The sequence below is a fragment of the Leptodactylus fuscus genome, chromosome 11 (genome assembly GCF_031893055.1).
Source record: "Leptodactylus fuscus isolate aLepFus1 chromosome 11, aLepFus1.hap2, whole genome shotgun sequence".
Classification (NCBI taxonomy): domain Eukaryota; kingdom Metazoa; phylum Chordata; class Amphibia; order Anura; family Leptodactylidae; genus Leptodactylus; species Leptodactylus fuscus.
The window spans coordinates 30489200-30512345 of NC_134275.1; the positions used below are offsets into that span (position 1 = coordinate 30489200).

Consider the following 23146-nt stretch of genomic DNA (forward strand, 5'->3'; position numbering starts at 1 on the left):
TTGGAAAAACGTTGCCTGGTCTGATGAGTCTCGATTTCTGCTGCGACATTCGGATGGTAGGGTCAGAATTTGGCGTCAACAACATGAAAGCATGGATCCATCCTGCCTTGTATCAACGGTTCAGGCTGGTGGTGGTGGTGTCATGGTGTGGGGAATATTTTCTTGGCACTCTTTGGTCCCCTTGGTACCAATTGAGCATCGTTGCAACGCCAAAGCCTACCTGAGTATTGTTGCTGACCATGTCCATCCCTTTATGACCACAATATACCCAACATCTGATGGCTACTTTCAGCAGGATAATGCGCCATGTCATAAAGCTGGAATCATCTCAGACTGGTTTCTTGAACATGACAATGAGTTCACTGTACTCCAATGGCCTCCACAGTCACCGGATCTCAATCCAATAGAGCATCTTTGGGATGTGGTGGAACGGGAGATTCGCATCATGGATGTGCAGCCGACAAATCTGCGGCAACTGTGTGATGCCATCATGTCAATATGGACCAAAATCCCTGAGGAATGCTTCCAGCACCTTGTTGAATCTATGCCACGAAGAATTGAGGCAGTTCTGAAGGCAAAAGGGGGTCCAACCCGTTACTAGCATGGTGTACCTAATAAAGTGGCCGGTGAGTGTACTATTATATGAAGCAATATTATTGAGATATAAAGATAAATAAAGGAGGTAAAACCTCTCACAGGACAATGTGAACCAGGTATAAAACAACATCTTCTGTCACCACAGTGTAACAGCTACCCGATAACTAAACCTCAACACTTATTGCAACACATTTCGTGGATCACCAGAGCAGTATTAGAAATAAACAGGAAATGAGGCAACGTCCTGACGTAACAAACACAAGCACCCCCTTCATCCAAAGTGTTTTCCTTAGGGTAGGTAAATGAGCACCGTCTGAGCTTTATGAGACTCAGAGTTATAGTCACGACAACCCAAGGAGACCCCATTCACATGCATCAGTGCAGATGTCAAGGAGTGACACAGTGAACTTTAGTCGCACAACAGTGGCCAGCACAATAGGCATGTCATGCACCCCTTCAAAATTTACAAAAGGCTGCTGAACCCCTATTGTTTCCTTACACAGAACTGGTGCACCCCATTCATTCCTGAAGTGTAAAGGACGAAAAAGGTGCAACGGTCCAGACTAAGGAGAGAAGGGAGACACAGGACTGCTGCACCCCATGGTTTATATTACACTCAGAACTGCTGCAACCTGAACGCCCTTCTTTCCTTACACAGGCCGACTGCCTCTCCCTCCATACTTTGCACAGGACTGCTCTACTACTTTGCTTGGACAGTGACAAATTTGCAATGTACAGTAAATACGCTGACTCAGTGACAGCTTCCTGTATACGTCATGTGCTGTAACCAGGGCCGGCTCCAGGTTTTTATGGGCCCTTGGGCGACAGAGCCTCAGTGGGCCCCCTTGTAAAGGAGGCGGGGGGAGTCGAGACACTGTGCGTCGTAGATGAAGCAAGTGACGTCATGCAGGAGTGTGGCGTCACCAACGCCATACCTCCCAATTTTTAAAGAGAAGAAAGAGGAGCAAAATGTGCGGCGCGCTTTGCGCGCTGTGGCAAATTTGGCTCCACCCACTTTTGTTGATTCCACCCATTCTCATTCATTTATCATGTGCTCCCACACAGTACAATCCTCCTACAGTCACCCATAAATTATATGCCCCCCTCCATCTCTCCCCCAGTTTCATATACACCCATCCTCTGCCCCCAGTTTCATGTCCCCCCTCCATCTCTGTCCCCAGTTTCATCACGTTCTCCCCCTTCATCTGCCCACAGTTTCATGTCCCCCGTCTCTGCCCCAGTGTCATGCCGTTCCACCCCCCCATCTGCCCCAGTGTCATGCTGTTCCCCCCTCCCCTTCATTTGCCCCCCAGTTTCATTGGGCCCCCTCCATCTTTGTCCCCAGTTTCATGCCGTTCTCTCCCCACCACCTTCATGTTCCCCAGTGTCATGCCGTTCCCCCCCCTCCCCTTCATTTGCCCCCCAGTTTCATTGGGCCCCCTCCATCTTTGTCCCCAGTTTCATGCCGTTCTCTCCCCACCACCTTCATGTTCCCCAGTGTCATGCCGTTCCCCCCCTCCCCTTCATTTGCCCCCCAGTTTCATGGGCCCCCTTCATTATGTTCCACCTTTATATTTAATACAAAACAAACACTTATACTCACCTTCCATCACTCACCTTCCATCGATCCCCCGACGCTCCTCTCTCCAGTCACATACGCGATTAAAGCAGGAGCTGTGAGTTCAGCTCCTGCTTAGCTGCGGCCCGGCTTGCGTGTGTAGGCGTGATGACGTCATCGCGCCTACACACGCAAGCTGGGCCGGAGCTAAGCAGGAGCTGTGAGTTCAGCATCTGCTTAGCTGCGGCCCGGCTTGCGTGTGTATGCGTGATGACGTCATCGCGCCTACACACGCAAGCCGGGCCGGAGCTTTAAAGTAGGAGCTGAACTCACAGCTCCTGCTTTAATCGCGTATGTATTCCAGCTCATCGGCGGACGGACGCCGATGAGCTGAAATCTTGACAGGCAAGTGCCGGGGGGCCCCCAGAGGCTCTGTGGGCCCCGGCACTTGCCCGACTATGCCGTGCGCTGACGCCGGCCCTGGCTGTAACCATCTGACCGGTAGAGTGCCAAGCGAAATGACACCTACTCATCAGCTTTCATGACCTATCCTAAGAAAGGAACATGAATGTTAAAGTCCTGAAAAAAAAACCTTTACAATTTGGTACAAGTTGTTTGGAGCCACAGAACAATAACCACTGAAATCTATGTGACCACACTGGACCTCCACATGACTCTGATTTCAGCAAACAGCGGTTATTTTGTCAAAAACTGATCTATTTAATATCCACATGGATCACCTTGCTGTGCTGGTTTCACTGGCAGACTCATTTCTTGTTTCTGTATCCCCACAGACGAAGGGTTAATGCTAGAAGATGAAGTGGAGGTTTCATTTGAGGATTCGTCCAGATCATCATCAGGAGGCGCTTTCTCCACTTCCTCTGTAGGCTGCTCCTGGTCCTCACATGGCGTATCCATTAGAACGTCCTCCAGCTCCTTCTGAAGTTGCTGTTCACTCCCATTCCCAACAATCTGCAGATAAAACATTATATGTTACAACCAGTATGACAACCAGTAGTGATGGCAAATAGGCATAAGATACACGTCGTCAGCAGACCCCAGCATAAACAACATGGCTGTTCATGCCTCTATAAAGCCCCTGAAGGGGACACCTCATGACTGATGTGTGACCAATGTCCGTCCCGCAGTGATCTGACCAACGTGACCCCCCCCCCCCCCCAATTCATTATTAGTGTGAAGTGGCAGCAAAGCTAGGGAAGTGCTGGGTCTGCTCACCTCAGCTTAAAAAATAAAATAAAATATACCTTTATATTTACTTAGAGATGATAGGCCATGAGTGGTCAGTGACTATAATGGACCCCATATAGATTGGACATTGGTCATGTATACTAGCAATACACCATCAATGTGTGAGGAGACATGAAAGTGTGCACAAAAATCACTTTATGTTATTAAGGTAGACATGTATGTAAGGGGTCCCCAACCACCAGTGCACGGCCCAGGACTGGGGTTATATTGCCGGTCCGCGGGGCAGGCCGGCCTCAGGCTTAGCTGGATACTTTGCGCTAGGCCACATTGCTATGGTAACAAATAAACCCTGTAGCTGCTAAGGACGCCACGCCACCCAATAGTTTACTCGTTACCATAGCAGCATGGCCTAGCACGAAATATCCAGTCTCGTTGTCTAGCGATTCGCCATGTCCGCTCACATGCTCGTGTCATGCCCGCCTTCCCCGCAGAGCACCCCGGTGGAGACACTGCCCCCGCCCCAGAAAAGTCCTGCACGGAGAATAGTTCTCTCCGCCGGACCACATTACAGTCAATGGGCTCCGCTGGTGTAGCTAAGTAACTGCTGTGTTTGTGGTCCGGCTCTCTGACCTTCGTATCCTCAGATGTGAATCTAGCCTTAGATTACAAGGACATCGACCAACAGCCCGAGATTGGTCTCCTTCCAGAATCCAGCGGTAAATCCTGGGTGGCTGCTGGCTACTATCCAGATACGGTCAGACCCTAAAGTGCACTGTACAACACACAAACACAACACTGAACTGTCCCTATTTATCTCAGTTTCCCCGCCTTCATCAGGACCTGATGCTCCCAACAATACATTAAGACAACAGTAAAACTCTCGCCATGTTACAGAAATTAACTGTATAGATTGTGACTGGCTAAACAAATTTCAACAGAACAGAAATACTCAGGAACTAACATATAAAAATGTATTTGAAGCAAAACTTCTGTTAACGGTTATAGCAATTTTTTTTTTTTTTAGCAAATTGTTTTCTATGTCCTTCTTATTTGTCCGTCAGCAAAGATGAGCCAAAAGTGTTAAGAGGTTTTGGCTTCTAAACAGTTCTGGGGCATCTCGGGTGGTCCTGTGTGCCAGAATTGTCATCTATGCAAACTCTGTTCCTCCCAACATATGTGAAATCCAAATGCAAAAATATGTTTGTGAAATGTAAATGCAGTCTGCATCCTATGCTTGTGAATTAAGTTTCTGTGCGCTCCATTCACAGGCATGGGGAACTTTATAGTGGATTTCCATCTGTGTTTTCAACCATGGAAAAAGAAGTGTCATGTCAACCTATTTCAGGCGGAAAACGAAAGGATTTAGCACAAACTGCAAATCTTTGGCAAATCCCCCATGTGAACATACCCAAGTTTTTGACAACATCACATTTATGGCTTCAGTTAAAACATATAAAGGGATGTATGCATCAGACGTCATACTGTGGCCGCCACAGGGCTTGTTCACATGGTGGAAAATGACAAGGAATTGAGGTGGATGTTTTCTAGCCCTCAGGCAGAGCTTTGGCTTTCTTCCACAGCTTTCATTCCTTGTCTCGCAGCTTGGGTTCTGCGGTAAGAAAGAGCAAGACTTTTATTTTTTCAGCGTCCTGCTTTGGTTTTTGCCTCCGTTTGAAAACAATACGATTCAAATTTAGGGCAGAATTGGGGCTGATTTGAAACAGAAACCAGCTAAAAAAATCAGCGCCGTGGAATAAAAACGCATCCTATGCTGTACAATCAGTTTTTCCCTTTTTTTACTGGACACTTACTGTATGGTATAATGTGGGGTACTACACTATTCCACACCTTGCTTGAGTATACTGCTGTACATTGGCCTACCAAATGCCAAAACAACAAACACTCTGCCTCATCGAAGTCTATGGATAAGTTTAGCATGTACATGAGCAGTGATCCCTGAGCTGTGATGTGAACACAGTCTAAATGGCGTTCAATCTTTTATATCAATGCATTTATCTCAATACTGTGAAACGCATTAGTCAAACATTTAACCTTTTGATCCTCATATTTACCCTACAAACTTTTTATGCTTGCCGCACCGTCAGCTTAATAAAATATACACCAATCACCAGTCCGAGCAGACAATACCTACCACAAACACTAGTGCTGGCGAGTGCAGACTTGTAGCTGAAGGATCAAGAAACAGGCTCGACAAGAACAGGGATGTACAAACAAAGCAAATTGTGAAAGTAATACAACACGGGTGCAAAGAATGATTTCAAGTCAAAGACCACCGTGCATTCACCACTCCCTTAGGTGTCAGCTCTTTACCTTAAGGCCGGTCTTCTCATCATCGCTGCCATTGTTAGCAGAATGCATGTCATCCCCTTGTTTGTAAACCAGCACAAAGTCCTCGCTGTTCAGGGTGGACACTGAGTCAGAGGAGACACTGATCTTCCCCACAGAAGCCTTGTCATCCATGTTTCATGAAGGAAGATCCACTCATGAACGGCTCTCTGGAAAGAAACACGTTTTACGTTATGTTCATTACTATGTTGTGTGTAACACTATACAGAAAGGTCACGTAAAGAATCAACAGGGTGTGTAAGTAAATGACAAGGTAGGAACTAAAAGAAAGAAACACACAACAGAGCATGCCCCGGCACAGAGTAATTATGCAACAAAAGACAGAGGACGGGAAGGAAACAGGTGTCTCGCCCCACATTCCTCAGATCCGCTCTCCTCTAGGATACTCCTAAGTACAAGTAGGAATGGACTGGAGGAAAGATAAGAAAGGAAACATTCCCTAAGGCAGGACTGGACAAATCCCAGGAGCCAGACAGCCAATGAGACTAAAAACCTTCTCCTGACCCTTACATTTGGGCGGACCAACTGCTTAAGATAGCTGGTGGCCAAACAAACCATTCCCCCATACACATTCACGCCTGGCTCAGATGGGCACACATGTAAACTGGATGGAAGAGGGGAATAGCTGCTAGACCACTGCAATGTCAAGACACTTCCCAAAAACAAAAGGATCTGGCAGATAAAAGTTTTCAATCTTTATCTTTCTTGATAAAAACCTGACACGCAAAGCTCTAAATTATGGAGCAAATGGTTAAAATATACAGCAGTCAGATACCGCTTTGGAGTGGACCTCAGAGCTGCGTAAGTATTATATTCTACCTAAGGTAGAGCAACAATGGCATGAACATGATGATGAGATCGACTCTTAAGTAAAACTATAACATGAAGTCATAACCGTTCCTTTTGAAGATCAGTGACCCATGACCCCCTCCACATACTAGAAGAAAGAGGTCATCGTGCTCTACCAAGCGTTCTGCCCCTTCATGGACATTCTTGATGACGTTGCAGCTTCCCTTCTCACAGACAACGGTCTTCATCCAAGGCTGGACAACTCCCAAGAGTCTGAAGTCCAAAGCTCCTAAAATGTACTATAGCGCTTCCAGGAGCCAGTCCTCTCTAAGCAGCAGCTATCGTGTACAACATTTGTCCAACCAAAAACTTATTCTTGGTCCCAAAACAAAAACTACAGGGACCCCACCTGTCATTTACAGCACTTCTGTTACTCTCTTCATATGGCTGAAAGGCTATTGGGACCCCGGGCTGGGCTGTCAAGCATGTAAGACAAAATGCTGACTATGGCTCCAATATTCAAGTGAATGGGAGCAGAGCTGCAGTATTCCCTACTGGCCACTACACAGTGGATGGAGCTGTTTGCTTCCGGCTCTGTACACTCTGTTCGTTCTGGTGACTGCAGCTCCTATTATCTACTAATTTATGTGGGTCCCCCAGCAATATGATCATGAAGGTCTATCCTAAGTATAGGTCATAGATCTGAATCCCATAAAACCCCTTTAAGCAGTTCCTTAATAGTGTAGGTAAGATATACTGTACGACAAAGCTTCCCAACCTCCAGCTCTAGTAAGACTACAAGTGCCAGCATGCCCTGACAGAAAAGGCTGGAGGGCCACAGGCTAAGGAACACTACTCTACAGGAAATACTATTTAAGAACCAAAAGTGCAAGTCATATGCAGGAAAACCGTAGACAGGTTTACAGAACGTTTCTGTTTCCTCAGTGTCTTGAGAGCTGTAACCACAGGAGTAGCTGATAATGAAGAAGAATAATAATAATAGTAGGGAATAAGTAAAAGCGACTATCATGTGAGTGCTGACTTCTATGCCAAAGGGAAAGCAACAACTTCTGGATGGGTCACATTTTGAGAGCGCGCCTTAGGAATGCCTTGCCTTCAGGGACAGTCTGTACTAAGTAAAGAAAACAGTGGCCATGTCTAATAGGAATGAAAGGACAATGAAGTAGACAAGGAAGGACATTCACAGCTCATCCATAGTGGGAAGGTTATAGATGTACACATGCTACCAGGATGGGGCAGAGGACTCACACAAAGGAAAAGGAGAAGATTGGTCATATCCTTCCATTCCTAAAATAATATAAGGAAACCTAAAAGTGCCATATAGAGGAAAGCCATACCGCTTATACACAAAAAAAAGATGCAGCAAATCGACAGATGTGACATGCGATACCGCAATATGCAAAACTGTGCAAGGTCCCATTCAATATTGCACCTCACCCAGCTTTTGCTTTACATGTATCAGTAATGGGTAAAACCCGCCAGAAGCAGCGAACTGAGAAGACTCCAAAGCCACCTACATATAAGCCAAGTCTAATTCCCTTAGGACAAGCAGTGGAGTGACTGGAAGCCGACAAATACATGCAGAACAACTGAAATTATCACTAAGCCCAATAGCATTGGCCAATACACATAGATTACATTGAAACTGCAGTATATCATGATCAGGGTTGTCCCAAGATACAGGTGATCTATGAAGGTCTAACTGCTGGCATCTCAAAAACGGAAGTCCTATCTTCGCCCGTTTGAATGGAGGTTTAAGGTCCCATGCATGGGACTGAGTCTCCGTCTGATGTGAGGACAAGTTTGCAGCGAAAGACACTTGGATAACACTCGGGAGAGACGACCAAGTGCATTCACGTCTATGGAAGCTTCTGATCCATTCAGTGTGATAATTATAAAGCAGGTCCCATCCTGCTTCGAACGATCGGAACACAATGGATCGGAAGCCGCCATAGACATGACTGCAACATGTCGGCCCCACATTGGAAGCCTGGCCAGTCGTGTGCATGGGGCAGAAGTCTTTTAGTTTGGTTCTTGTGGGATTCCCTGTAAAATGTTCTACGTAACACAAGTGGGGCTAGATCTCCCGTTCTCAATGTGACTGACAGGAAGACATGCCAGAGGCAAGTAGGTGACCAGTAGATAGACGAATCAGCACACTGCCATCAGAGCCCCCTTCATTGTGAATGAACGGCTTTGATTCCCATCTAATAGAAGAAAACCCACCAGAGCCTGATTGACTAATAATGGAGGCTATGAGGTCCATGGGGCACCTGCTGTATCACATGATCTGGCAGGGAGTGTTACTGCAGAATGGTAGTGTGAACAGAGCATTATACTAGAACACCTGCTACACCAAAGGTATCAGGAGCACAGTCGAGCCTTCGTTTTTGGATGGATTGATTCCCTGTTGCTCCTCACTTAATGGACAGCGTGGCTTGCGGGCCTAGAACTGCTGATGAGAACAAGACATTTACGGGATATATAATGCTCCTTTGTGTAAAACGGCAGACCATAAAGCACATAAAGAGCTCCTCAGTGCCCTTATGACGCAGTCAAGGATGTGACTATGGAGCTGTGTTAATGGATTCTCTAGTTTATTAAAAGCTGGAATCACAAAAGAATGTCCTAAAAACAAACTAATATAGCCCTTCTCCTATTTGATAGTTTTTTAGCTTTTCTACATTGCCTCTGGCCTCTTGCCATTTTTTTTTCATCTTTGGCCGTGTTCACAAGCAGTACTGTACTGAAAAGGATAGGTTATTGGGATGAGAGACAGGCTCAGCTGCTCACCGCCTATACACCCATTATTGCTCAGTGCAGACAGGTAGAAATCCCATTTAGACAAGGCTTCACAAGTGGCACAGGGTCACTCCAGAGTCACTGCAACCCTGCTGGATTATGGGACTTCACACAACCTCAGTGTTTCCAATTATTTTGGAAGCCGCCTGTGACCTTTTACCTTGTAGACAAACATTAAGGTTGAGGCTCCACATTGCAGAAATCCAGTGTTTTCTTGTTGCAGATTTTGCTGTGGATTTTTTGGCTTTGGCTCAAAAAACCGCAGCAAAATTCGCAATAAAAAATGCTGCGTTTCCACAATGTGGGACCTTAACCTAAAGAGGTATTCCAATGTCAGCCAATGATGGCTGAGATGGACAAACACAGCTCAAAGCAGTGGACCCCAGACTAGAGGTACAAGGCGACCTCCATTGCGCACCTGAAGATCGCCATCTTAACCTACAACTTTTTCACTAACCTAACTGAGTGGAGTTGCTTTGTGGCCCTGAAGGTGCTGAAATTGAGACTTCTAGTAACAAAAAAATTGGAAATGCAGCAACCTCAGGGCCGCAATGCAACTCCAAACACTTTGGTGAAGGAGTCATAAGGCAACAAGGTGATCTCTGGTTGTGCAACAAGAGTGGCAACCAAAGCTGCCAAGTAGCCCTAGCCTTAAAGGGGTTTTCCAAGATTTAACTACTGATGACTTATCCTTAGGATAGGCCATCAATAACTGGTGGGAGCCTGACTGCAGCATTACAGTGATTGGGGATGAGCTACAATACCAAGCATAGCCGATATACAATGTATGGGGTTGAGCCAGATGAGAAGTGAAGAGGCTGCAGCGTTTATCTAAATGCTGAAGTCTCTTCAAACTGCTGATCAGTGGGGGCGCCAGGTGTCAGACCTCCACCAATATGATATTGATGACCTATGTCAAAGATAGTTAATCAGTACCTTAGTGAACATGAGCTACAGATCATAGTAACTTGGGAGTTTTGGATACCACGTAGCTCACTGGGTTACAATATTTCTATAACTCCTATTGAATTCTCTCACAGTTACAAATAACTGTGTGGAACCGATGCATTCATCAACGTGGCCATCTCAGGAGACTGCAGACATGGGTATTCTAATGTCCGCCGTGAAAGCCTGACATTCATTACCTTAACATTCAGGTTACCCCATTGCTCTGCCCTTACACAAACTTACAGATTAGACCAACCTTACCTTAGCTTGAATCTGGTTAAGTGTGTCAAAATCTCATGAAACAAACTCAACACATTATCACTATGCCAGAAAAAACCTCAATGGGCTACAAGTCAATACCACAGAATATTGTTATGTCCCTATGACATAAGTGAAACATATACACTCACCGGCCACTTTATTAGGTACACCTGTCCAACTGTTCGTTAACACTTAATTTCTAATCAGCCAATCACATGGCGGCAACTCAGTGCATTTAGGCATGTAGACATGGTCAAGACAATCTCCTGCAGTTCAAACCGAGCATCAGTATGGGGAAGAAAGGTGATTTGAGTGCCTTTGAACGTGGCATGGTTGTTGGTGCCAGAAGGGCTGGTCTGAGTATTTCAGAAACTGCTGATCTACTGGGATTTTCACGCACAACCATCTCTAGGGTTTACAGAGAATGGTCCGAAAAAGAAAAAACATCCAGTGAGCGGCAGTTCTGTGGGCGGAAATGCGTTGTTGATGCCAGAGGTCAGAGGAGAATGGCCAGACTGGTTCGAGCTGATAGAAAGGCAACAGTGACTCAAATAGCCACCCGTTACAACCAGGGTAGCCAGAAGAGCATCTCTGAACACACAGTACGTCGAACGTTGAGGCAGATGGGCTACAGCAGCAGAAGACCACACCGGGTGCCACTCCTTTCAGCTAAGAACAGGAAACTGAGGCTACAATTTGCACAAGCTCATCGAAATTGGACAATTGAAGATTGGAAAAACGTTGCCTGGTCTGATGAGTCTCGATTACTGCTGCGACATTCGGATGGTAGGGTCAGAATTTGGCGTCAACAACATGAAAGCATGGATCCATCCTGCCTTGTATCAACAGTTCAGGCTGGTGGTGGTGGTGTCATGGTGTGGGGAATATTTTCTTGGCACTCTTTGGGCCCCTTGGTACCAATTGAGCATCGTTGCAACGCCAAAGCCTACCTGAGTATTGTTGCTAACCATGTCCATCCCTTTATGACCACAATGTACCCAACATCTGATGGCTACTTTCAGCAGGATAATGCAATGCCATGTCATAAAGCTGGAATCATCTCAGACTGGTTTCTTGAACATGACAATGAGTTCACTGTACTCCAATGGCCTCCACAGTCACCAGATCTCAATCCAATAGAGCATCTTTGGGATGTGGTGGAACGGGAGATTCGCATCATGGATGTGCAGCCGACAAATCTGCGGCAACTGTGTGATGCCATCATGTCAATATGGACCAAAATCTCTGAGGAATGCTTCCAGCACCTTGTTGAATCTATGCCACGAAGAATTGAGGCAGTTCTGAAGGCAAAAGGGGGTCCAACCTGTTACTAGCATGGTGTACCTAATAAAGAGGCCGGTGAGTGTATATCATCCATTCAATGGACCCCACTCTCCCATCTCAGCCACATGCACGACCACTATGAAGAAGAGTATTATCTGGTTATGGACATTACATGTATGACATTTCAGTGAGAGAGGAATGAAATATAATAGATCGGGTTAGAGAAGGGTCACCCGTGTTTGATTTCAACATGCCTGATCTTTTTGTTCTTAGGGAGATAAACAGCCATTGGGGGAGTATGCAGAAGACTGTGGTTCTACCAATGGGTGGAACAGCCCAGAGTCAGGACTTTATACAGACTTTTGTTATATCTATAACCCGTGTAACAAGCCAGCGATAGTGAACTGCTGAAATGCCAGAAAAGTGGTTTGTAGGTGTAACCACAGTCAGTAATTGCAGGGCATAATACACAACACATAGCCAAATGGAAACATTGCAAAGTAAATATTTGTAATAGATAGTTGTAGGGCACAATTCAATAGGCCGCTCAAGACACAATCTTGGCTGGTTAGAAAGTAGTAAGTGTTCAGCGGTGTTCTCTAACATGGTACACACATCTGAAAAGAGAAGAACAAGTCCAGCCTGTCACGCGTCTCATCAGACTCCAAGGACTAAAGATAGCCAAACCCCCTACTACAGTGTACCCTGCCTAGGGCTCCTTGAGCTCTTATCAGGGGTCTCCAGATAAGAACTTTTCTAATACAGAAGGCAAACTCATTCACAAAGGGCTGTGGAGGAGGAGTTGGGGTCAGATTTAGGTTAAGTTAGAAAAAAAAAATATATATATATATATAAACATTTCATTATACTATACAATAACCAATATTGTATAATAATTAGAAGTATACTTTGTTACACATTCACTTTCATAGGAAGTCAATCACTGGCTTATTTCCAGAATCAGAAGATCCTTACTGCCTCCATGTTCGTCAGCCATTTTTGAAGGAGTTGGAGTTGGAGATTTAGCCTAGTGACTCCACAGCCTTATCTACACTCAGGCTTGGTTCACATCTGCCACATGTTATCATGATAGCTGCTTATGTCCCCCACCTCTGCAAAATTTCTGCTTGTTATATCCACATGCTGTGACCCCCCTCCTCGTGTCCTACAACCAAGTCGGCTTTATTATTATTATTATAATTATTATTATTAACATCACTCCGCACAGAGAACTAAATGATCCTGCAGTGTGTCTGTGTTTCTTTCTTTTTTTTTAGTTGCTATGATTCCTAGGATTTCTCTATCTGCCATGAGCTTCTATGTGTTTCTCTCTTGTTATATACTACTGTACCATCTATGAAATTGTATCACTGAAATTTCCCCATTGTGGGACTATTAAAGGAATATCTTATCTACGCCAGGCTCTCCGTTGGGCAGGAATGGAATCGGAAGGGGAAATCATTTCCAAGCAGCTATACATATGCATAGAGAGCAGGCACTTTATCTGTGTCTCCCTTTATCCAAGTGTTGTTTGGATGGTCAGTGCTGTGGATTTACAAGGACAATAGATGGTGGTGAATGAGTTCTGCTCTGTGTATACAATGTATTCTGGTTATTTCAGACTGGGAAGAGCCTCTGCAAACAAACTTTACACCGGTCTGTCATGAAAATAAGTCCAACAACCATTCTCTCCACACACAAGTGGTCAAAGTTCCAAAAAAAGTCAAATACTAATATCAACCGCAGATCATCCACAGCAAACATAAGAAATGCTGCTTCAGACTTCAGTATGTTCTGCAGAGCTGCTATAAAATAATTCATCTACTTTCATTATCACGTATACTACACCAATCAAAACCACAATCTGTAATATACATAGAAAAAGGGACATACTGTGACGCATATCTACTCCGGCAGGTCTATGTTTTGCTGAGCTGCACGTCAATGCTTTTGTACAAGCAGCAGGACATATACACAAGGCTCTAAATATCAGTCTAAAGCATCACAGCTAAAGAAAATGTGACAAATCCTATACTGTAATACAGACTAGGGGAGGGTAGCAAAGCACTGCAGGATAAACTGCAGCCGCAATGTATCACATTTTTTTCAGCATCGCTTTTTGCAGAAAGTCCGCTGAGGTTCCCAACTTTTCAGAAATGAATGGTAAAGGTGAATATAATATAACTTATGAGAAAGATCCATTTTCTTCTCCACTAAAGCTGTTCACCTGCTCCTTATCTTCAGTCTCCCTGATTGTTTACACTATATCCATCTCCATAGTCAATCTCATACATAGAAGTCTATGGAGCAGGAAGAGGTTGAGTAAACCTCTCCTGCTGCCTGAGTACTTGATTTATTGCCTCAGTCTGTGTACTAGCAGCCCTTTGCCTATAACTTAGTGATGTTAAAGAGGACCTTTCATCAAATCGGGCACATGCAGTTGTATATACTGCTGGAAAGCTGCTCACACAGCTCCATAGACGAGTATGATCAGGAGGGGAGGGGGCGTTCCTCCCCGCTCCACAGCACAGCGCGATAGGCGCCGCGAGGTAGAAGGACGTTCCTGGCTAACAGTCAGAAACACCCTTCTGACACTAAAGCGCTACGGTCCCGGGACCGATAGCGCTTTACACCGGGCACGGATCGGGAAAGCCGACAGTGCGCTGAATTCAGCGCACTGTCAGCTTTCCAGCAGTATATAGAACTGCATGTGCCCGATTTGATGAAAGGTCCTCTTTAATTAAAAAAAAAAAAAAAAAAAACAAGGAACAGCAGAGTGTAATATCAGCATTTATTTTAGTGTCTCTTCTATTCTCCTTCCCTCTTCACAGACTAATATGGAAAAAATAAATGCGTGAAAAGTGGAGAAGAAAACATTTAATAAAATATATGACAAAGTTTCTTATTTTCACCTGTACTATTCATTTACAAAAAGCGGTTTATGGCCGGGGCCCCACGGGACGCAAACGCCGCAATTTGCCCACAGCAGAGACTCTGCGGGAAAAATCTCGGCATTTTACAGTGCAAGCAAAAGGGATGAGATTCATGCGAATCCCATGTCCACTTTGCGGAAAAAGACGCAGTGCGGAAACGCTGCGACTTGCAAAGCCGTTGCGGCTCTGCAAATCGCAACATGTCAATTATATCTACGGAAACGCCGGCGGCGTTCCCGTAGATATAATGTTAAGAGAAGGTCTGCAGAGGAAAACTCTGTGAACTTTCTCTTAAAAGCACTGTGGAAAGAACCGCAATGTGTTGAACCCCACTTTTTTTTTTATCCTCCACAACTCCTTTAACAGATGGTGCAGATTTTAGAATCCGCAAAATGTCAATTCTTTGCGCGGAGGTTCAGTGCAGATTCCATTTATTGCAACGAGAGGAGTGAAATTCGCATAAAAATCTGCACCAAAAGAAAGACAAAATCCACATGCGGATTACGTGAAGAAAAATCTGCAGTATACACTTTTACGAGGGCATATATACTAAGATTAAGGTTTCATGTTGCAGAAATGCAGCTTTTTTTGTTGCTGCAGATTTTGCTGTGTTTTTTGAGCCAAAGCCAGGAGTGGATTGAGCAAAATGTAGAAGTATAAGAACTTCTTTTATATTTCACATTCCTTTTGTAGCCATTCTTGGAGTTGGCTTTAAATAAAAATAATAAAAAAAAAAAATAAAAAAAAGCTACGTTTTCGCAATGTGGGGTCTCAGCCTAAGGGTACATGCACACGGGCAGATTGTGCACAAATTTGCATGCAAAAAATCTGCAGCGTAACACAGTAGTATTTAAAAGCTATGGAAAACTACTGTGTGTGTTGCATTTGATGACACTAGGCTGTAAGGCCCACCCTTCTGACAGTGAATACCGATGATCTCCGAGAGCATGACAGGTCCTCTTTAAGTCTATGGGATTTCATTAATCTCATGTACACCATGCATATTTTTTCAGTGCAGAAACTGACATTTGGCGCACATTTTAAATTCTGTAGCATGTCAATTTTTGGCACAAAATGTCAGGGTGGATTTAAAGAGAGCCTGTCTCCAGATCCCAGTCCTACAGATACATCTCTGAATCCAAAAGTGTTCCAAAAAGTGAACATCACACTTGAATTGTGCTGTGAAATTTTCTTTGTTTATTCATATATACAAGTAGAGCCAATCCAAAAGTGGTTTCCCCATTGTAAACTAGTGCCTTCATTCCTGAGTTACTAGTGTATTAGTCCATATGTAAATTAGCTCTCTGGAACTACCAGGATGTTACCACTTACCTCTGAGGAGCAATACCCTCATTGTTCCAAAGAACTAATTTGCATATTGACAAAACTGCTGATATCTGGGTAACAGAGGGCCCAATACACAAGAGGAAAACACTGTTTGATTCAGGAGACCCTCAACCATCTATATGTGGGGCTAGGTGGATATACCGCTTCTGATGAAAAACTGCCTTTAATATATTTCAATGAGAGTGGAGAAATCTGTAATAAAATCTGCGACAAATTCAAAACTATCTGCATGCAGACTTGGTGAAAAATCCAGCGTACATTTCAACATCTGCAAGAATCTGCAGTGAGAATACCAGCAGTCCATATTTTGCTACATTTGCAACATATTTGACATTTTTTGTTACATTGTTGATGTTTTGTAAACAGAACTATAACAAAGGGAGAATTTGTATTTCTTGTCCTACTTCTATGGGTCCCCCCATGTGTTTTGCCCTATTAAAGCACATGGACAACATACAGAGGAGATCCTTGACAAAAACACTGAACTGACCACACATTAGCACTGCACACTATGTACAGTAGATGCATCTTACACTGAAGTAGTAGAGCAGCTTAGCACTACAAGTACCAGCTGCAGGTCTGGAGATCAGTATCACCTCCCAGCCTCCACCTGGGCACACACATTACAGGGATAGTGCAGGTTCTCTAGATGAAGGATTCATGGCTGCCCCTTCTTCCTGCAGGATTACACAGGCAGCTGCACGGGTGGGGAAGGCTGCACTGACAGACAAGGCTCAGAGACCCAGACAGCAGTCACAACTACACAGCAGAAAGCAGCATAATACAGAGCCGCCGCCGCCGCTTCTTCTATACAGGCAGGCTGCCAGCCCGTGCTCTACGGAAGCCGCACTGCTCGAAGTGACAGTCCCGCGGCGCTGACCCCCCTGCTGCAGTGTCTGTGCCATCACCCCGGCAGAGCTGCAGCCCCCTCCCCACTTATTACACATCCCCCACTCAGGTTCCTCACCTCCCGGATCCAGGCCATGAACGGATCCGCGCCGGAAGTGACGACAGGCGCCGCGGCACGTGACAGGACAAGACATCGCACTGTAAACATCCGCTGAATATGCAATGAACTTTATTGACAGTTGTTAAATTTTAACAAGAGCTTGTAAATAAATACAAAGCATGGGCACAAGGAGGAGGAGGAGGGATGTGTTCTGTGTCTGTGTGCAAGTTTAAATACACAGGGATTAATTATTATTATTATTAGTATTATTATTATTATGAATTATTATTATTTATTTATATAGCAACATTCATTCCATGGTGCTTTACATTTGGGATACAGTCGTTCACTCAATCGTATGAATGTAGGGCCCCACTCCGTATTAGATATATGAAGGCAGACGTCACACTAGAATGTGCTGCTGCTGGATGTGTTTATTCAACATCAATAGTACAATAGGTAGAGCAGAACGTTTATCGGTCGGACAATGACCTTCATCAGACTCAAGGGTATGAGCCAAAACCGGCAGGAAGGTGAGGCAGTCTCCAGCTCTGTGGACCCCGAATACTGTCCGCAGTTACCCGATAAGGTATGAAAAGGCTCCAGTGGTGGTAAAGCGTGGAGAGGTATCCAAAAGGTGGCAGATACCCACATACGCCGCCTTCCTAGACATCTGCCACCTTCTGTATACCTTTCCACACTTTACCACCACCGGAGCCTTTTCATACCTTATTGGCTAACTGCGGACAGTATCCGGGTCCACGGTGAGGCATTTTTAGGAGGAGGAATTTGAGTCAATTTCCTGACCAAATGCCTGACCAAAAAACTCTGTGTGAACTTAGTCCTTTGGGGCTCCCTCAGGCTCCATGGTCTGTTAGTAATTGCTAACTCTATAGCTACACCGCAGCTGGGATGTCATCTCAAAATGTTACCCTGGGGTTAGTTATAGGATGACGGCATACCTCCCAACTTTTGAAAAGCAGAAAGAGGGACAAAATGTGCGGCACGTGCAGCGCGCCACAGCAAATTTGGCTCCGCCCACTTTTATGTTGACTCCACCTATTCTCATTCATTTTTCATGTGCTCCCACACAGTATAATCCTCCTACGGTCACCCTTAAATTATGTCCCCCCCTCCATCTCTCCCCCAGTTTCATATACACCCTTCATTTGCCCCTAGTTTCATGTCCCCCCCCTCCATCTCTGTCCCCAGTTTCATGTCCCCCCCTCCATCTCTGTCCCCAGTTTCATATCTCCCCAGTTTCATGTCCCTCCCCCGTCTCTGCCCAGTTTCATGCCGTTCTCCCCCCCCTTCATCTGCCAACAGTTTCATGTCCCCCCGTCTCTGCCCCAGTGTCATGCCACTCTCCCCCCCCCCTTCATTTGCCTCAGTGTCATGCCATTCTCCCCCCTTCATCTGCCCTAGTGTCATGCTGTTCTCCCTCCCTTCATCTGCCCCAGTGTCATGCCGTTCTCCCCCCCCCATCTGCTCCAGTGTCATGCCGTTCTCCCCTCCCCCCCCTTCATCTGCCCCAGTGTCATGCCGTCCCCCCCCCATCTGCTCCAGTGTCATGCCATTCTCCCCCCCCCTTCATCTGCCCCAGTGTCATGCCGTTCCGTCCCCCCATCTGCTCCAGTGTCATGCCGTTCTCCCCCCCCCCTTGATCTGCCCCAGTGTCATGCCCTCTAAGGTGTTATTTATCCTACAGTAAGATATTATACTGCTTACTTCAGAGGGCACAGGTAGGGTCCATCCAGGAAGGCAGCAGGCACTAAACCTGACCAGTGAGACCACTTCTGAGCGGCACCGCAAACTGTAGTACGGTAGTGGCTTTGCTTGCTGTAATTTGGGCTGCGTCAGGTCACGTTGCTAGGGTGGCCTGACTGACGAAGTGACAGGGGCACAGTTGAATATACTGGGCCAGGCCATGGAGACAGCGCGCTTCACTTTAACTATTGGAGGGTGCAACCTGCGCTGTCGGAAGCGGTGCCTCCTGCATCCTCCTTACATCGCATACAAGCAATGTGGCAGGAGGACACAGGTGGACAACGGAAGCAGAGCAGGTCGCACAGACATCAGGAGCGGAGCCCTCCAATAGGTAAAGTGAAGTGCGCTCCATGGCCTGGCCCGATCTTATATCACAGAGCTCAGCTTCTCTCCTCTATCATATAACTCTATATATCACAGAGCTCAGCTTCTCTCCTCTATCCTATAACCCTATATATCACAGAGCTCAGCTTCTCTCCCTTCATCATATAACCCTATATATCACAGAGCTCAGCTTCTCTCCCTCTATCATATAACCCTATATATCACAGAGCTCAGCTTCTCTCCTCTATCATATAACCCTATATATCACAGAGCTCAGCTTCTCTTCTCTATCATATAACCCTATATATCACAGAGCTCAGCTTCTCTCCTCTATCTTATAACCCTATATATCACAGAGCTCAGCTTCTCTTCTCTATCATATAACCCTATATATCACAGAGCTCAGCTTCTCTCCTCTATCTTATAACCCTATATATCACAGAGCTCAGCTTCTCTCCTCTATCATATAACTCTATATATCACAGAGCTCAGCTTCTCTCCTCTATCTTATAACCCTATATATCACAGAGCTCAGCTTCTCTCCTCTATCATATAACTCTATATATCACAGCGCTCAGCTTCTCTCCCTTCATCATATAACCCTATATACAGTCCTATGAAAAAGTTTGGGCACCCCTATTAATCTTAATCATTTTTAGTTCTAAATATTTTGGTATTTGCAACAGCCATTTCAGTTTGATATATCTAATAACTGATGGACACAGTAATATTTCAGGATTGAAATGAGGTTTATTGTACTAACAGAAAATGTGCAATATGCATTAAACCAAAATTTGACCGGTGCAAAAGTATGGGCACCTCAACAGAAAAGTGACATTAATATTTAGTACATCCTCCTTTTGCAAAGATAACAGCCTCTAGTCGCTTCCTGTAGCTTTTAATCAGATCCTGGATAAAGGTATTTTGGACAAACAATTCAAGTTCAGTTAAGTTAGATGGTCGCCGAGCATGGACAGCCCGCTTCAAATCATCCCACAGATGTTCAATGATATTCAGGTCTGGGGACTGGGATGGCCATTCCAGAACATTGTAATTGTTCCTCTGCATGAATGCCTGAGGATTTGGAGCGGTGTTTTGGATCATTGTCTTGCTGAAATATCCATCCCCGGCGTAACTTCAACTTCATCACTGATTCTTGAACATTATTCTCAAGAATCTGCTGATACTGAGTGGAATCCATGCGACCCTCAACTTTAACAAGATTCCCGATGCCGGCATTGGCCACACAGCCCCAAAGCATGATGGAACCTCCACCAAATTTTACAGTGGGTAGCATGTGTTTTTCTTGGAATGCTGTTTCTTTTTGGACGCCATGCATAACGCCTTTTTTTATAACCAAACAACTCAATTTTTGTTTCCAAAATGAAGCTGCCTTGTCCAAATGTGCTTTTTCATACCTCAGGCAACTCTATTTGTGGCGTACGTGCAGAAACGGCTTCTTTCTCATCACTCTCCCATACAGCTTCTATTTGTGCAAAGTGCGCTGTATAGTTGACCGATGCACAGTGACACCATCTGCAGCAAGATGATGCTGCAGCTCTTTGGAGGTGGTCTGTGGATTGTCCTTGACTGTTCTCACCATTCTTCTTCTCTGCCTTTCTGATATTTTTCTTGGCCTGCCACTTCTGGGCTTAACAAGAACTGTCCCTGTGGTCTTCCATTTCCTTACTATGTTCCTCACAGTGGAAACTGACAGGTTAAATCTCTGAGACAACTTTTTGTATCCTTCCCCTGAACAACTATGTTGAACAATCTTTGTTTTCAGATCATTTGAGAGTTGTTTTGAGTAGCCCATGATGCCACTCTTCAGAGGAGATTCAAATAGGAGATCAACTTGCAATTGGCCACCTTAAATACCTTTTCTTATGATTGGATACATCTGGCTATGAAGTTCAAAGCTCACTGAGGTTACAAAACCAATTTTGTGCTTCAGTAAGTCAGTAAAAAGTAGTTAGGAGTATTCAAATCAATAAAATGATAAGGGTGCCCATACTTTTGCACCGGTCAAATTTTGGTTTAATGCATATTGCGCATTTTCTGTACAATAAACCTCATTTCAATCCTGAAATATTACTGTGTCCATCAGTTATTAGATATATCAAACTGAAATGGCTGTTGCAAACACCAAAATATTTAGAACAAAAAATGATTAAGATTAATAGGGGTGCCCAAACTTTTTCATAGGACTGTATCACAGAGTTCAGCTTCTCCCCTCTATCATATAACGCTATATATCACAGAGCTCAGCTTCTCTCCTCTATCATATAACTCTATATATCACAGAGCTCAGCTTCTCTCCTCTATCGTATAACCCTATATGTCACAGAGCTCAGCTGCTCTCCCTCTATCATATAACCCTATATATCACACAGCTCAGCTTCTCTCCTCTATCATATAACCCTATATATCATAGAGCTCAGCTTCTCTCCTCTATCATATAACCTATATATCACAGAGCCCAGCTTCTCTCCTCTATCATATAACCTATATATCACAGAGCTCAGCTTCTCTCTCTCTCTATCATATAAACCTATATATCACAGAGCTCAGCTTCTCTCCTCTATCATATAACCCTATATATCATAGAGCTCAGCTCCCTCCTCTATCATACAACCCTATATGTCACAGATCTCAACTTCTCTCCTCTGTTATATAACCCTACTAGCTGGTACCCGCGACTTCGTCTGCGGTGATTGTTGAAGTGTGTATATACAGGCGCGGGTAAGGTTTTCGTACTGTGTATAAGGTATGGGATATGAAATGTAACTTTGTATCTTGTTGCTGTAATTCTGAGACTACGTGAGACTTTTGTGATGAATGTAATTTGTATTTCAGCTGCTATACGGTGTTGGTATAAACTGTACATGGTGTCTTTGGGACAGAGGGATTTGAAGTGAATATACTTGGATATACGACATTGTATGATTTGTTATTTTCCGCCAGTACATGTAAGTTTTGGGCACAGGATACTCTTGAGCAAGCAAAATAAAGTCTGTCCCTGTGCATGACAGTTTAGTAACTCCATGCGCCTCTTATTAATAGCAATTAACCCCATCATGTCCCTCACATTAACCCTTGCGTAAGAGTTACTGATATGTGAGAGACTTGGAGGTAATAATTAAGTATCTTCATTATTGAGGTCTTTTATTAGTACCTCCATATATCTCACATATTAGTAACCCTTATATGAGGCACACAGGGGTTAATATGAGGGACATGATGGGGTTTATTCCTATTAATATGAGGCATACAGGGGTTTATGCCTATTAATGTGAGTCACACAGGGGTTAATATGAGGGACATGATGGGGGTTATTCCTATTAATGTGAGGCACATGGAGTTACTAACACTAAACTAATAACCCCAAATGCCTGACATTAATGAGAATAGTAATCCTATGTACCTGTGTGTTAGCAGGCACAGACCTGAGCGATTAAGCTCCACCCCCTGGGTTTCCTGCACCCCTCTCAAAGGGGAGTGTCCTTATGCCTCAGCTCTAGCAGCCCACTGAAGAGACTCGGACTTCATTTAACTCTTGCAGGTCCTGTGCTGCTGGTGTGCCAGTGAAATATGGCAGGAGTGGCACTCTTGGCATGTGTGCCAGGGGTTGCTGACCTCTGCTGTAGAGGGTAATATGAATTTTGTGGCTATGTATCACAGAGCTCAGCTTCTCTCCCTCTATCATACTGTATAACCCTATGTATCACAGAGCTCAGCTTCTCTCCTTCTATCATATAACCCTTTGTATCACAGAGCTCAGCTTCTCTCCTCTATCATATAACCCTATATATCACAGAGCTCAGCTTCTCTCCTCTATCATATCCTACTAATATTATAAGTGTGAAAGTTTGTGTGTTTGGATGTTTGTGAGTTTGGATGTTTGTTCCTCAATCACGCTAAAATGCCTGGACGGATTTGCGTGCAATTTTCCACAAACATAGTTTTCCCTTAGGATTGAGTCACAGGCTA

The 23146-nt window shown here is 44.7% G+C and overlaps 1 protein-coding gene across 1 annotated transcript in view; it reads right to left on the minus strand.

Moving 5' to 3' along the window:
- The window catches only part of RABGAP1 (RAB GTPase activating protein 1), a 116658-nt gene extending 99522 nt beyond the window's left edge, over positions 1-17136 (minus strand). The window contains exons 1-3 of the mRNA XM_075260175.1: positions 17084-17136; positions 5696-5880; positions 2896-3127 (exon numbers count right to left, since the gene is read on the minus strand). Coding sequence (XP_075116276.1) covers positions 2896-3127; positions 5696-5845 — 382 coding nt within the window. The 5' untranslated portion in view covers positions 5846-5880; positions 17084-17136. The remainder of the gene's footprint in view (positions 1-2895; positions 3128-5695; positions 5881-17083) is intronic.
- Between the last annotated feature and the right edge of the window lie 6010 nt (positions 17137-23146).